General features: G+C 30.6%; 1 protein-coding gene across 1 annotated transcript; it reads right to left on the bottom strand.

The window, feature by feature from the left end:
* Nucleotides 1-174: 174 nt before the first annotated feature.
* Deaf1 (deformed epidermal autoregulatory factor 1) lies at nucleotides 175-13,756 on the bottom strand. Its single transcript, XM_065502932.1, has 4 exons — nucleotides 13,346-13,756; nucleotides 11,991-12,654; nucleotides 6,785-7,383; nucleotides 175-1,089 (listed from the first exon to the last, which is right to left on the bottom strand). The coding sequence occupies exons 1-4, from the start codon at nucleotides 13,469-13,471 to the stop codon at nucleotides 916-918; spliced, it is 1,563 nt and encodes a 520-aa protein (XP_065359004.1). The 5' UTR covers nucleotides 13,472-13,756; the 3' UTR covers nucleotides 175-915.
* Nucleotides 13,757-13,859: the final 103 nt, after the last annotated feature.

Genomic DNA, 13,859 nt, shown 5'->3' with positions numbered 1-13,859 from the left:
GTTGGCTGTTATTTTTGTTATGCTTTTCGTTTTATATAGTAATTGAAATCTTTATTATTTTCGTGTTTTTCTTTTTTTTTTTGTTTGTTTGAAAATGTTGTAACGGCAGTTATTTTCATGACGTTCATCATCAATCACATCAATTTAGTTTTACATTAATTAATATTATAATAATTTTGTTTGTTTTGTTTTTGTTTCGTTTTTATTAATATTATCCATAAAATAATAATAAAATGTTAAAAGTTTAACTATGTGCTTAAATTCTAATGAAAAAAAGATGTATACATAGAGAATATGTATGTATGTAAATTTTATGCAGGGCTTTTTTGTTTTTTCTTATTTTTTTTTTAAATTTAATTTTAGTTTTTTTTTTCTTTAAATTGAATTGTTTTTATATTTATTTTGCGGTCCGGTCTTCTTGATTATTCTGTTTGTTGTTGCTGACAATGTTGTTGGTTTGTTAGTGTGTATGTGTGGTTGTTGGCTTTATTTTGAATATTTTATTTAACTTTTCCGTTGTAGTATTTAAATTTTATTTAGCTGTATGTTTGTTGTTGTATCTATGTATTTTATTGTTTTTCCTGTAAAATTTTGAATAATTTGTGGCCATTCGTACTTCTTTTTTTGTTTGGAGGAAAAAAAGCGTAGAATAGTTTAGACATTTTAGATGATGAGTTTTATTTAAGTTTAAAAAGTTTACTGTTCTGCTGCTGTGGTTGGTTTTTTGTTTTTATTTTGTTTTTTGTTTACGATTAATGCTAATTGTTGATTTTTGTTTTACTCAAACGTATAAAGTTATTTAAAATTTAATTTTGTTTTTTTTTTGTTTGTATTGTTTTAATGTTTGTTAAATTGTTTATCTGTTGCTGGTTTTTTGTTTTTTTTTTTTTGTTTTTATGTACAATTTTAATTCATTTAGGATTGCTCGTCTACTAGGAGCATAATTTGTTGGGTTGCAGCCGGGGCTGGATTTCTTGTACATTCAACTTGATGGGCATTCCAATCCTTTCGTTGACAAAATTCGGAACAATAGGGAGTCTTTCGGCATAATGAACATTCAGCCAATGCTTCACGATTACAATTAGCGCACTGAAATTAAAAAAAAAAAAAAAACAATACACCAGGTTAAAAATGTAATTATAAAATAGAATGTGTTTGTTTAAAAAATAATTCCTGTGGAAAAAAAATTTGAGTAAAATTTGTGTATAATATTAATTTTTATGTAATAAATTATTTTTTGTATATTTTTGTGTAAAAATTTGTTTGTGCGTTAAAAATTATTTTTTATCGTAAAAAAAAATATTTTTGTGTAAAAATTTTTGTTAAGTTTAAAAAAGGATTTTTTGTGTAAAATAATTTTTTTGTTTAAAATTTTTTTCTGTGTAAATAATACATTATTAAATATAATTTTGTGTAAAAAATACAATTTGTTTAAAAAAAAAAATTGTGTAAAAAATACAAATTTTTGTTAAAAATACAAATTTTTGTAAAAAATACAAATTTTTGTAAAAAATTAAATTTTGTCTAAAAAAAATATGTTTCTAAAAAATATAAGATTTGTTGTAAAAATTAGTTTCTGAGTTAAAAAAAATAATTTTTTGTGTAAAATAATTTTTAGGTAAAATTGAGATTTTGCGTAAAAAATATGGATTTTTTTGTACTTTTGGTGTAAAAAAATATTTTTTGTGTAAAAAATAAATTTTAGTGTAAATAATAAATTTTTGTTTCTGTGTAAATATTAAATTTTTGTGTAAAAAATATAATTTTGTGTAAAAATAATACTTTTCTTAAAATAAAAATGTTTGTAAAAAATAAAAATTTTTGGTGTAAAAAATTTATTTCTGCGTAAAAAATGATTTTTTGTAAAAAAATTATTTTTGTGTAAATAATGAGTTTCTTGGTAAATATTACATTTTAGTACAAAAAATATAATTTTGTGTAAAAATATTTTTTTTTTGGAATTTTTATTTAAAAAAAAAAAAATAAAATTGAGCTTCTGTGTAAATATTACATTTTAGTGCAAAAAATATAATTTTGTGTAAAAATATATTTTTTTTGGAATAAAAATGTTAGTATATTTTTAAAAAAAAAAAATAAAAATGAGTTTCTGTGTAAATATTACATTTTGGTGTAAAAAATATAATTTTGTGTAAAAATAATACTTTTTCTTAAATAAAAGTTTTTGTAAAAATAAAAATTTTTGGAATAAAAAATTTATTTCTGCGTAAAAAATTATTTTTTGTGTAAAAAATAAATTTGTGTGTAAAAATAAATAATTAGTTTCTGTATAAAAAAGAGTAAAAAATATAATTTTGTGTAAAAATTTTTTTTAAAAATAGGAATTTTTTAATAAAATTTTTATGTAAAAAATAATTTTTGTGTAAAAAATATATATTTGTGTAATATTCATTTTGGCGTAAAAATAAAATAAAATTTATAAAAAATATCTTTGTGTAAAACAGTTTGTGCAAAAATTTACATATATGTGTAATATTCATTTTGGTGTAATCATTTGTAATAATACGTTTTTGTGTAAAACTACATTTTTGGATAAAAAATACTTTTTTACAATTTTTGCATAAAAAGTACTACATTTTTGTGTAAAAAAATACAATGTTGGGCAAACAAAACGTTTTTGATTAAAAAATACTCATGTCAAAAGGAATATCAAGAAGTGTGTTTATAACTTCCAATATTATGAACGAATGGGAAAGAACGAAACGTATTCAACAGATTTATAAATTAATTTTAATACATCCTTTAAATTCTGTATATGTATATTAGATAACTATCATATACTATCATGGGAACTACTTGCTACCACCTGAAATTTCTGCAATGCAAATCGCTGTTAATACGACAACTTAGATCCAGGTTTTCTGATAAAGATACCATATTAATCGGAATGTACCAATGACACATTATGAAGAATGCAATTCAATGCTATTTAGAACAGGGAAGAACTCAGCCTAGCTGAATTTGAGACTGTAACTTAGACCGGATCATTGTAGTGTAGAGTGACAATCAGTTGTATGGAAAAAAATTTTTGTTAAAATTTTGAAGAGTGCCGGGTGGAATATTGTGACACTAGGCCTAAATGTTAAGTGCTGAAAATTTGAGCCAAATCGGGCAACGATTTCTGGACGCGCATCGAGGTCAAAGTTCAGATATATGCAAAATTTTACTGTTAATATGGAATAAATAGGTGAAACTCGTTAACCTTCTGCATTGTTTTCTAGAAATATGTAGATTTATTTATATTAATGAATATTACATTAAAAAAAAGTTTTGGAAATTAACCCTGTATCTCCTTTGGTTCAAAATGACCCAATACTGTATTATAGCCAAAATTAGAGAAAAATGCAAATTTTTCAGTTTTTGAAAAAATGTTGCTACTAAATAAATACTTTTGCAATTGAATGCAACAGAATCGAAATATGTACGTAATTATCGTTGTAATTAAATATAAATGACAAAATTTGATTAAAAAATGTTAAAGTTATTACAAATTCGCCAGACCATTACCGTGTTTCAGGCCAATTGAACAAAAAATTTAGAAAAAAAATTTAGATATTTCGAGAAAAATTAAAATAAAAGCTCATTTTTACTTAAAATATGTCCATATTTACTTGTATATAAGTTTTTGTCTTCGTAGGATACCGTTAACCTATTCGCAGGTATGGCCAAAAAAAATAATTTTTTTTACGGCTGTTTCAAAACTCCATTTTCAAATTTTTAAAAATTTTGTTAAACAAATTTCAGATTTTTTCGATCATCACATTGGGGTTTATTGAGATCAAAATAGGGAATAAAAATATAAAAAAATTATGTCAATACCTCTTACAGTTTTTCCGTACCTGCGATTGAAATTTTGCGTTTTTCAAGAAAAACTAATTTTTTGTCCATATTTAGGCGAATGAGTCCAATTTCCTTACTGTTATAAATTTTAAGTAAAACCTATTCATAATATTATAGTCCTTGTAATTTTAAATATGTTCTGAAAGTTTTACTGAAATCGGAAAACGATAACCTTTGAATCGTGAAGGTCAAAGGTAAAATTTTTCAATATTTGGAATTTCTAATGAAAAGATAGCGAAATGTTACATATTTTTGGGCCGATTTTCATGAAACTTGAGGAAAATATATATTGGGGTCTAGCATTTACAACAACAGTGCAAAAATTAATTTTAACCTTTAAGAGGACTTGGGGTCAAAATGGTTGTGTTTTTCTTGATTTTAAAAGTTGAGAATAATTTGGACCCCAAGTGCTGCCAAGGGTTAATTTCCATTTTTGTGCTGTTATTTTAAATTCTGGTCTTTATGTTATATTTTCCTCAAGTTTCATGAAAATCGGCCCAAAAATATGTAACATTTCGCTATCTTTTCATTAGAAATTCCAAATATTGAAAAATTTGACCTTTGACCTTCACGATTCAAAGGTAATCGTTTTCCGATTTTAGTAAAACTTTCAGAACATATTTAAAATTATAAGGACTATAATATTATGAATAGGTTTTACTTAAAATTTATAACAGTAAGGAAATTGGACTCATTCGCCTAAATATGGACAAAAAATTAGTTTTTCTTGAAAAACGCAAAATTTCAATCGCAGGTACGGAAAAACTGTAAGAGGTATTGACATAATTTTTTCATATTTTTATTCCCTATTTTGATCTCAATAAACCCCAATGTGATGATCGAAAAAATCTGAAATTTGTTTAACAAAATTTTTAAAAATTTGAAAATGGAGTTTTGAAACAGCCGTTAAAAATAATTATTTTTTTTGGCCATACCTGCGAATAGGTTAACGGTATCCTACGAAGACAAAAACTTATATACAAGTAAATATGGACACATTTTAAGTAAAAATGAGCTTTTATTTTAATTTTTCTCGAAATATATTAATTTTTTTTCCTAAATTTTTTGTTCAAGTGGCCTGAAACACGTTAATGGTCTGGCGAATTTGTAATAACTTTAACATTTTTTAACCAAATTTTGTCACTTATATCTCATTACAACGATAATTACGTACACATTTCGATTCTTTTGCATTCAATTGCAAAAGTATTTATTTAGTAGCAAAATTTTTAAAATATCTGAAAAATTTGCATTTTTTCCGAATTTTGGCGATAATACAGTTTTTGGGTCATTTTGACACAAAGGAGATGCAGGGTTAACTTCCAAAAAATTTTTTTAATGTAATATTCATTAATATAAATAAATCTATACATTTCTAGAAAACAATGCAGAAATTTAACGAGTTTCACCTATTTATCCCATATAAATAGTATAATTTTGCATATATCTGAACTTTGACCTCGATGCGCGTCCAGAAATCGTTGCCCGATTTGGCTCAAATTTTCAGCACTTAACATTTAGGCCTAGTGTCACAATATTCCACCCGGCACTCTTTGAAATCTAAAAAAAAAAAATCGGCTGTCACTCTATTGTAGTGTTATTCAGGCCAAAGTAATGGCTAAAAAGATAGCCGTAGAACTTGTTCAGTATCAATGGATATCAGGCCATTAAATCCCTAGAGAATGTGTATATCATATCGTTAGTTGCCTATGAATGAATGGTGTCTCTTGATCAGATAGCGAGACAGACATCAGGGTATTCAAATTATTTGATTTTCCTTTTCATCGAATAAAACGAATAATTCGTATTGTTCGAATAATAATTCAATTTGTTCGAATAATTAGATGCATTTTTTTTAAATAACGTAAAATATTTATATTTTTTCGTCAAGTCGTACGTTTCATTTAAGCCGCCTTTAGTCTATTTTCAATATTACATTCACCATCACTTTCTTCTGAGTTAATGTTTTTTTATACCCTTCACCATGAGTGGTAAGGGTATATATAAGTTTGTCATTCCGTTTGTTAATTCCACATTTTTCGCAAACCATAATTTGGTTCAAATACATTCGTTTTGAGTAAAACCAATGGATTAGTTCCAGTCACATTTAGAACTGTTGCCAAATATGCTTATCTCTTCTGCATTGCGCAGAGAACCAGCAGAAGCTGTAAATCAGCAGGAGACAACGGAAGTCCTTACACAGTTGGAGTCTCCCCCGAGGCATGTCAGACAGAACATAAGAAAATACGAGGAGAGCAGACATTCATAGAGACGCCATCAATTCCGCGTTAGCAGGATACCATATGAATGTCGTACTTGGAAGTTGCCCACCACCGATAGCAGACGCCGAAAAGATATTGCCACATAAAACAAGAGTCGTTCAGGCACAGCTAAGATCAGGATGGAGAAACAGGCGTAATGCCTTCTTGTCCCTCATAGACAGTGCAGTCCTCATGTGGTCAGGGTCCTCGTGACACCCTCCACATATTCAACTGTCCAGCCCATCCTACTTTACTGCGTCCAGTGGGTTTATGGACCCCACCTAGTCGAAGAACTCAGCCTAGCACAATTCCTTGGAATATTGTAAAATTGTTTATGCTGCCAGTCTACTCTTCGGTTGCCAAATGCTCTATAATACGACATATCTCTCCACTAGCTTACAATATTCAACATATCCTAGCTTAAGTTGCCTTAGCAAGGATGAATAGGAGATTACAGCTGCTATTGTGTGAGTGTCTTATTTCTAACAGATATTCCTTCCAGTCTTGGAAATTTTCCTCCAGAGATATGGATTTTAAAAGGATTTTGGGGATAAAACTGGGCACTATTAAGGATTCAGACATGATTTTAGTTCATACTCAAAAGCTATTTAAATCATATTATATATAAAGAAGTGAAATATAAAAAACAAATCAAAAAAACTCACCTTTTTAGCTGATATAACTTCGTTGCCATGTAATGCACCCGATATATTCGGATCATCAATGTCTGTGTGTACTTGTACGCGCATTGCTGCCACAGCCGCATCGCGTTCCTTCTGTAATATTTCGATTTTGCGATCGTACGTATTCTTTAGATCGGTTAGAATGCGCTTAAAATCATTAGTGGCTTTGACCATTGTGCAATAAACATTCTCGAGTGTTTTCATTGTCTGACTGTTGTCTAACAATGCAATTGGCCCCGGATCATTTATATTCACTACAAATGTTTCTCTATCGTATGCATTACATATTTGTGTTTGATCTACTAGCTCTGTTGACGTGTCGAGGCTGTCGTTAAGTGTTGGCCACGGTTCATCCTTGGAGGTAATGTTATCTTCCGTTAAAAACATATTATTATCATCTACCACCGTTGTGGTATGCTGTGGTGGTTCCGTGTTATTCATAATATTGTTGTTGTTATTATTATTATTGTTGTTATTGTTAGTATTACGTTTACGTTTTGGACCACCGGTTTCACCATCATTATCTGTTTGATTTCGCTTTCGACGTTTATATGGTGTAAAGAGACGTACGGGTCCGGATGCTGTGTATGTTAAAAATTTTATTGATTAGCTTATGTTTTTATTTAAAGTAAAAAGAATAAAGAATTTTTTTAAACAATTCTGCAAAAAACAAAAATCCTTAGTTAATATATTTACAATATTTTAATCAGTGGAAACTGGACTTTGACTCTTTGTAAAATGTGTTTGGTTTTTTTTTCTGTTCATTTAGTATTGACACTTTTTGTTGCAGTTTACACAATGGTAGTCGATAATAGCAATACCATTTATTATATTTGATCTTAGGGAACATTAAACAAAATAATATTCTATTTTTAGTACTTAAGTACTATTATTAATGTTGTAAAGCAGACTTTGTATGGAAATTTTATTAAAAACTCACTATTGACTGACTTTTAACAATAGATAAATCGTGCATTTAACATTTGTTTTATTTAAAATTATTATTATTTTCTGTTTATTTTAGGTACGTTACCGTTCTTACAAAAGATGGGTGTATTATATTCATATTTGTAGAACGTAAGTTACCAAAATTCACTCTCTTTATATGGCATATAGTTCTCTTCACAAAAGGATCTAAATGTCATTTAAATTTGAAGGCAATTGATTGATAAAAATATAGAGAAATACACATAGAACGGAAACTAGAAAAAAAACTCAATCAGAAAAATTACTCAAAATAATAACACCTACATGTTGTTTTGGTTTTCACATAGTTTTTAACTACTACATTCTCACGACTTAGGTTTTTGACAACTGAGTTAGATCTTTGACAGGAGAGTTTCCGATCTATGTGTATTTATCTATGGATTATACCATCCAGTATTAAAAATTTTACTTTTTCGAATATGATGATTGTACAAATTTTTACAAAAACCAAAACTTAAAATTATATAAAACAAGTAAGAGCTATATTCGGCTGTGCCGCATCTTATATACCCTTCACTAAATTATACTTCAAAATAAAAATGTTCAATATTTTTAGGTAAACAAAATTTATTTTTTTCCAAAGTTGTATTTTTCATTTTTTGGAAAAAAAATTTTGGAATTGTTTTTTCAATTTTTATTGGTTTTTTTAGTACATATTTAGCTTTTGAAATTTTTTTTTTGTTTTTTTAAATTTTTTTTTTAATATTTAGCGAAAAAAAACTTGTTAAAAAAAAATTCGGGTTAAAAAATATTTTTTCCGATTTTGACGCATTGTAGGTCCAACTTACTATGGTCTTATATACGTCGTTGCAAAGGTCTTTGAAATATCTATCTATCTATCTATCTATTAGATATCCATATTTTCTATATTAATGACTTAGTAATCCAGATATATGTAGGTCAAAAATCTAGTTTGTCCTGGTTTTTTCCTTAAGTGCCCTGGAGACGATCAAATAAACACATCAATCAGTGCATATGTGTGAGTGTCGTATGCTTGAAGCTTTAAATACAAATGGTGATTGACAAATAAATATGTCAATCACCATTTGTATTTGGACGCACTTTTCCATTATTACCAAAAATCTCGGAGAAACTGAAGTTTTTTTTAATTAATTTATTTAAATTCAAAACCAAGCCCATTGGGCCAAATATGGCTTATATTCTACTCAACAACAATAATATATTTTTTTTTTGTTAATCTGAGACGTAAAACACATAATATGAATAAAACACAAAGCAAATGAAATTTGATTGTCAATCACGACAGGAGACTATCAAATAATCAGTCGCCAAATAAAAAATCAAAACTTTTTGATTTTCATCAATCATTGCCGACAACACGTACGTGTAGCCGAAAAAGAACGACTGCACGCATACAACTATGTGATTGATGAGTTTATTTGATCGTCTGCAGGGCACTTTATATCTCAGCCATTTGTGGACCGATATTCTCGATTTCAAATAGCAACAAAGCCGGAAGATGTATGACATTGATGTATGAATCGTGTATGTAAGTTATTTGGGGGCTTCGGAAAGTTGATTTCAACAGACAGACAGACGGACATGGCTTAATCGACTTCGCTATCTACAAGGTGGCGCAAAAGTAATCCTCCTATCAGAAAATGCTATAAATTTTGCGATTGGCCCCTAATGTCAGTTCCGTTTTGACATTTGTGTACGCTACACTGCTTGACTTTAATCACCACCAAGAGGAAGATGATTTTTCATCAAAAATAATCATGAGTGATGAGGCCCATTTCCATCTTAGCGGGTACGTAAATAAGCAAAATTTACGCTTCTGGGGCACTGAAAATCCGCGTGTAACCCACGAAGAGCCATTACACCCGCTCAAAGTCACTGTATGGTGTGCTGTTTTCGCTGGAGGAGTCATCGGACCTTTTTTCTTCGAAGACATCGCGTTCCAAATTGTTACTGTGAATGGTGAGCGCTACAGAGCAATGATCAACGAGTTCTTTTTGCCGCAACTTGATGAATTGTAATTGGAAAACATGTGGTTCCAACAGGACGGTGCAACGGCGCGCACTGCACGTGCCACAACCGATATGCTGAAGGATGCATTTCCCGGGCGCCTAATCTCCCGTTTTGGCTTTTTGAAGTCGCGGGTTTATGTCAACAAGCCTGACTCTTGCAGCTCTTAAAGACAATATCCGTGAAGAATGTGAGGACCTATCGCCGGAAGTTTTGGCCAAAGTGATGGAAAATGCCATAAAAAGGGCTCAAATGACAATAAAATTTTATTAAAAGACCAAATAAAAATAATCCACAAAGTTTTTCATTTTTTTTAATTACAGCCAAAAAACATCGGAAGTTTACTTTTGCGCCACCTTGTATAAGGATCTAGAATATACATATATACTTTATAAGGTTGCAATGGAGAAATTTCGGATTTTAAAGCAAGTTTGGCGTTGCTATTCATTTAATTACGTAGTTTAACTCAATTTCATTTGACTAAGATAATAATATTGACAAAAATATGGACTTAGCTCTTTTGCATATCGCAGTATAAAGGAAAAAAATTAATAATTGTAAACGTTTTTTAAACCAACAGTGTATATTTACTTAATGGTATAATCAACATACAACACTTTTCTTACTTTTTTTCATTGTTATATTATGCTCTGTTCAAAAACAAGAGGTCCTTATATGTCGGAATGGGGTTCAATGTCGAACCAACTTGATGCACGAATGAACGAATCTATCTTCCTAACATCACATGTGCAAAAAATTACTATCTATTGCCGTAGCATTGCCCCCGATAGAGTAGGGCAAAGACAGAGGAGATGTTCAATCATTTCCTCCTCGTCCTCATCATGGCAACTTCTACGGAAGTCATTGTACGGAGTAGTGTGATCTGGCTCATTCAGAAATTTGTTTAATCAATCGGAACAACAGTAACAATTAATAATTTTAAACAAACTATTAACAAAACTAGTTTTTCTTACATTTTTAATTCTAAATCATGAATTTTCATAATGGAAAACTTAGTTATTTGAAATTAAAAAGAAAATGTCGTAGTGGAGTGCTTTAAAATAATTAATATTTTCTCAGCAAGAGCTTGCAAAATCATTGGGAGCTATTCAATCAGCAATTTAAAAACTCAGGATTCATCCAAAAGCAGGGAAATTGGCTACAATACGAATTGAAGCTGAGAGACCTTGAAAAACGATTTTGTATGTCTGAAATGCTGCTTGAAGGCTACAAAAGAAAATAATTTTTGCACCGAATCATTACTTGCGATGAAAAATGGATCCATTGAAGTCCGGTAAACCAGCTGAATCAACATCAAAGCCAAATATCCATGGCGCTAAGGTAATGCTCTGTATTTTGTGTACCCAAAAGGGTCCTATCTATTATGAGCTCACAGGGAACCTGTACCGAACGCAACTAATTCGTTTGAAGCAAGCATTGGCCGAAAAACGTCCAGAATATGCGGCCAGATGAGAAACCGTAATATTTCATCATGTCAACGCTAGGCCTCATGTTGCAATACCTTTTAAAAACTATTTAAAAAGAATTGGTTGGGAAGTTTGCCTCCAATTTTTTCTATCGAACAGAGTATCCGAAATTGTATAGATTCGTTCTTGGCCTCAAAAGATGATGCGCGGAAACCATATGTTGCCACAAAGATGGGAATTTTATAAATGGTATGTTTATTCTTATTGGAACTGGTTTTTCTCTACTAAAAGCAGACTGAAAAGCATAATTTTAGATACTGATATGTCTGGTTTTAAAGTGACTCGTAAAAGTCATGTCCAGTTATCATTAATATGTAACTAGTACAAATGTATATAAATAAGTGCAGAAAGGTAGTTTGCCTACAATTTGTTCATATCTTATGGTACCTACGTGTTCAAATCTATTGATTTTTATCAAAAATTGTACTACCTGAAAAAAAATTGGTCGAATTCCACCAAATTCGGAATTTCCTATTAAATTCTTTCGAAATACAAACTAAATTTTAATGCTCACAGCATTAAACAAACAAAAAATATGATGATGTATATAACATTTAAAGCAGGGAATTCCCAGAATCTTAAATCATTTTAAACTCAAACCAGTAACCAACTAATTGATCGGTTTTTGAATTGTTAAAAAATGTTTAAAAAAGCATTTCAGCAGCTAACCTAACTTTAAGTAAATTCTAAACATCCAAAATTATTTTATAACTTCTAAAACTTACCCGCTTCGTCGTCACAACAAACTGTACAGCTGCAATTGGTGGCATGCGGTGTCAGTGTGCCCTCATCGATTAGAGACTGCAGCGATTTTCCACCATATTTTATGGAACGTTTCCAATCCTTACTCGAGCCACGACCGCAAGTCTGTTCAAATTCGCTAGGCGTCAGCCATTTGTCTTTGTACTTAACACAGCGACCACGACCACCCGAGCCCAACTTACTGCGATACAGCTCGGCACTGGTGGTCTTGCAGCGTATGGGAAATATTTCCATCTGAGACGTTTCAGACCAACTGACACCGGACGCCGAGCCACAGCCGGACCCGTGCATCATTTGATCACCGGTAACGGTGCTGTCATGACTGTTGTTGCTGCCGGAGCCGTCGTGATTCATGCCACCCGAATCACCTTGCTGTTGCTGTTGTATGACAATCGTTTTGAGGTCACCGCCAACACTGCTCACCACCGCACCGCTGGAAATATAACCATTGTTGTCGACGCACAGCATCTGTTTGAAATGCGGTAAATGATCGGGTGAGATGACATTGAAAGCGGTCCCGGCAATCATGGAACCTATGGGCAGGGAAACGGGTACGGAAACGACATTGCCACCGCTGCCACCACTGTTTTCATTTGATGATGTTACCATATGCACTTTGGTTTCCAGCTAAACACGTTAGCACCCGGAGTAACAGTTGCAAGAAAATAATTCAATAAATTGCAACACGCACCACACAGCACACACAATTTTCAGCAGCAATTGAAAAATGTTTTTTCAGTATTTATTTTTTTTCGTATCGTCGTCAATGGCAGATGAGGAGAAGAAATAAAAAACATACAATATGAGAAAAAATAACAACAAATAAGAGAAATTGCAAAATCAAAACAAAAGCAATTAGAAGTAGGAAAAAAAGCACAAAAATATTAATTAATAGAGAAATTTTGGAAATCAAATAAAAAAAACAACATACAAAAAATATGTACACAATATTTTGTGTACAACACACACGCACACGGTAGGACGGTCGCTTGGAAGATCGGTCAGGCGTTTAACGCACTTTGTAACTTTGCCTGCTGCTCTTAGCACCAATTGCAGGCCCCTTTTGGTTTTCCCAGCTCAAATGTTTTTGGGGGGAGAATGCTTGGATTGGTGGCGCAGTGGCGCATTTTGCATAAAAACACTTGCACTAACTACTAAACTACCGCTTGCTTCATTTATTATTATTTTTTGTGTATTTATTTTTCTTAAATAATTTTTTTTCTTTCGTTTGTGTGTCGTTTTGGTATTTCAATTTTTCCCACTTAATTTCTTTGAAATTGCTTTTAGTTTATTTATTTATTTGTATATTGTTACGCACCTGATGGCCGGAACTTTCAAGTATGACTTCTTCCTTAACAACGTCACGCGCTTCATCACTTAGAACAGCCAATTCTTTGACATCACGTATTCTACTTAGATGCATTTCAGTGGAGTCCTGTTCCATAGCTTGTTTTGGAGTTTTGACACTGTCTGCTTTGCTCTGCTTTTTCTTTGCTTTGCAAGTGCTTACACACACACAAAATCACAATTTTTCTAATTTGCCGTGTTATAAAAAAAAATATATATATTTTAGGCGGTTTTCAATCTAAGATTTCTCTAAACTATTTCAATTCAGCACTTAATAACTAATTTGCAAATTGTGTTTTTCAATAGTTTAATTCTCAATATTTTCTTTAAACAAATAAATCACATTTTGCTTATAAATAATTTTTTTTTTGTAGAAAAAATATTAACTGGAGATGTATGACATTTGTGATAACAACTTTCAATTAACACATTAAAAATTCTGTTCGTTAAGCAAGAAATGTCAAAATTAGACAGCAGAAAAGCTT

Source organism: Calliphora vicina, chromosome 3 (assembly GCF_958450345.1).
Source record: "Calliphora vicina chromosome 3, idCalVici1.1, whole genome shotgun sequence".
In the NCBI taxonomy this organism is placed as follows: domain Eukaryota; kingdom Metazoa; phylum Arthropoda; class Insecta; order Diptera; family Calliphoridae; genus Calliphora; species Calliphora vicina.
Note: the sequence above shows the minus strand (reverse complement) of the source record. Positions and strands in the feature narration are given on the sequence as shown.

What these genes read in the sequence shown, in the direction of transcription:
- Deaf1 (XM_065502932.1), bottom strand. Translation starts at nt 13,471, where the DNA reads ATGGAACAGGACTCCACTGAAATGCATCTAAGTAGAATACGTGATGTC. An exon ending in TTGAAAGTTCCGGCCATCAG is followed by an intron (nt 12,655 to 13,345) that starts GTGCGTAACAAT and finishes TAACGTGTTTAG; the next exon opens with CTGGAAACCAAAGTGCATAT. An exon ending in TTGTTGTGACGACGAAGCGG is followed by an intron (nt 7,384 to 11,990) that starts GTAAGTTTTAGA and finishes TAACATACACAG; the next exon opens with CATCCGGACCCGTACGTCTC.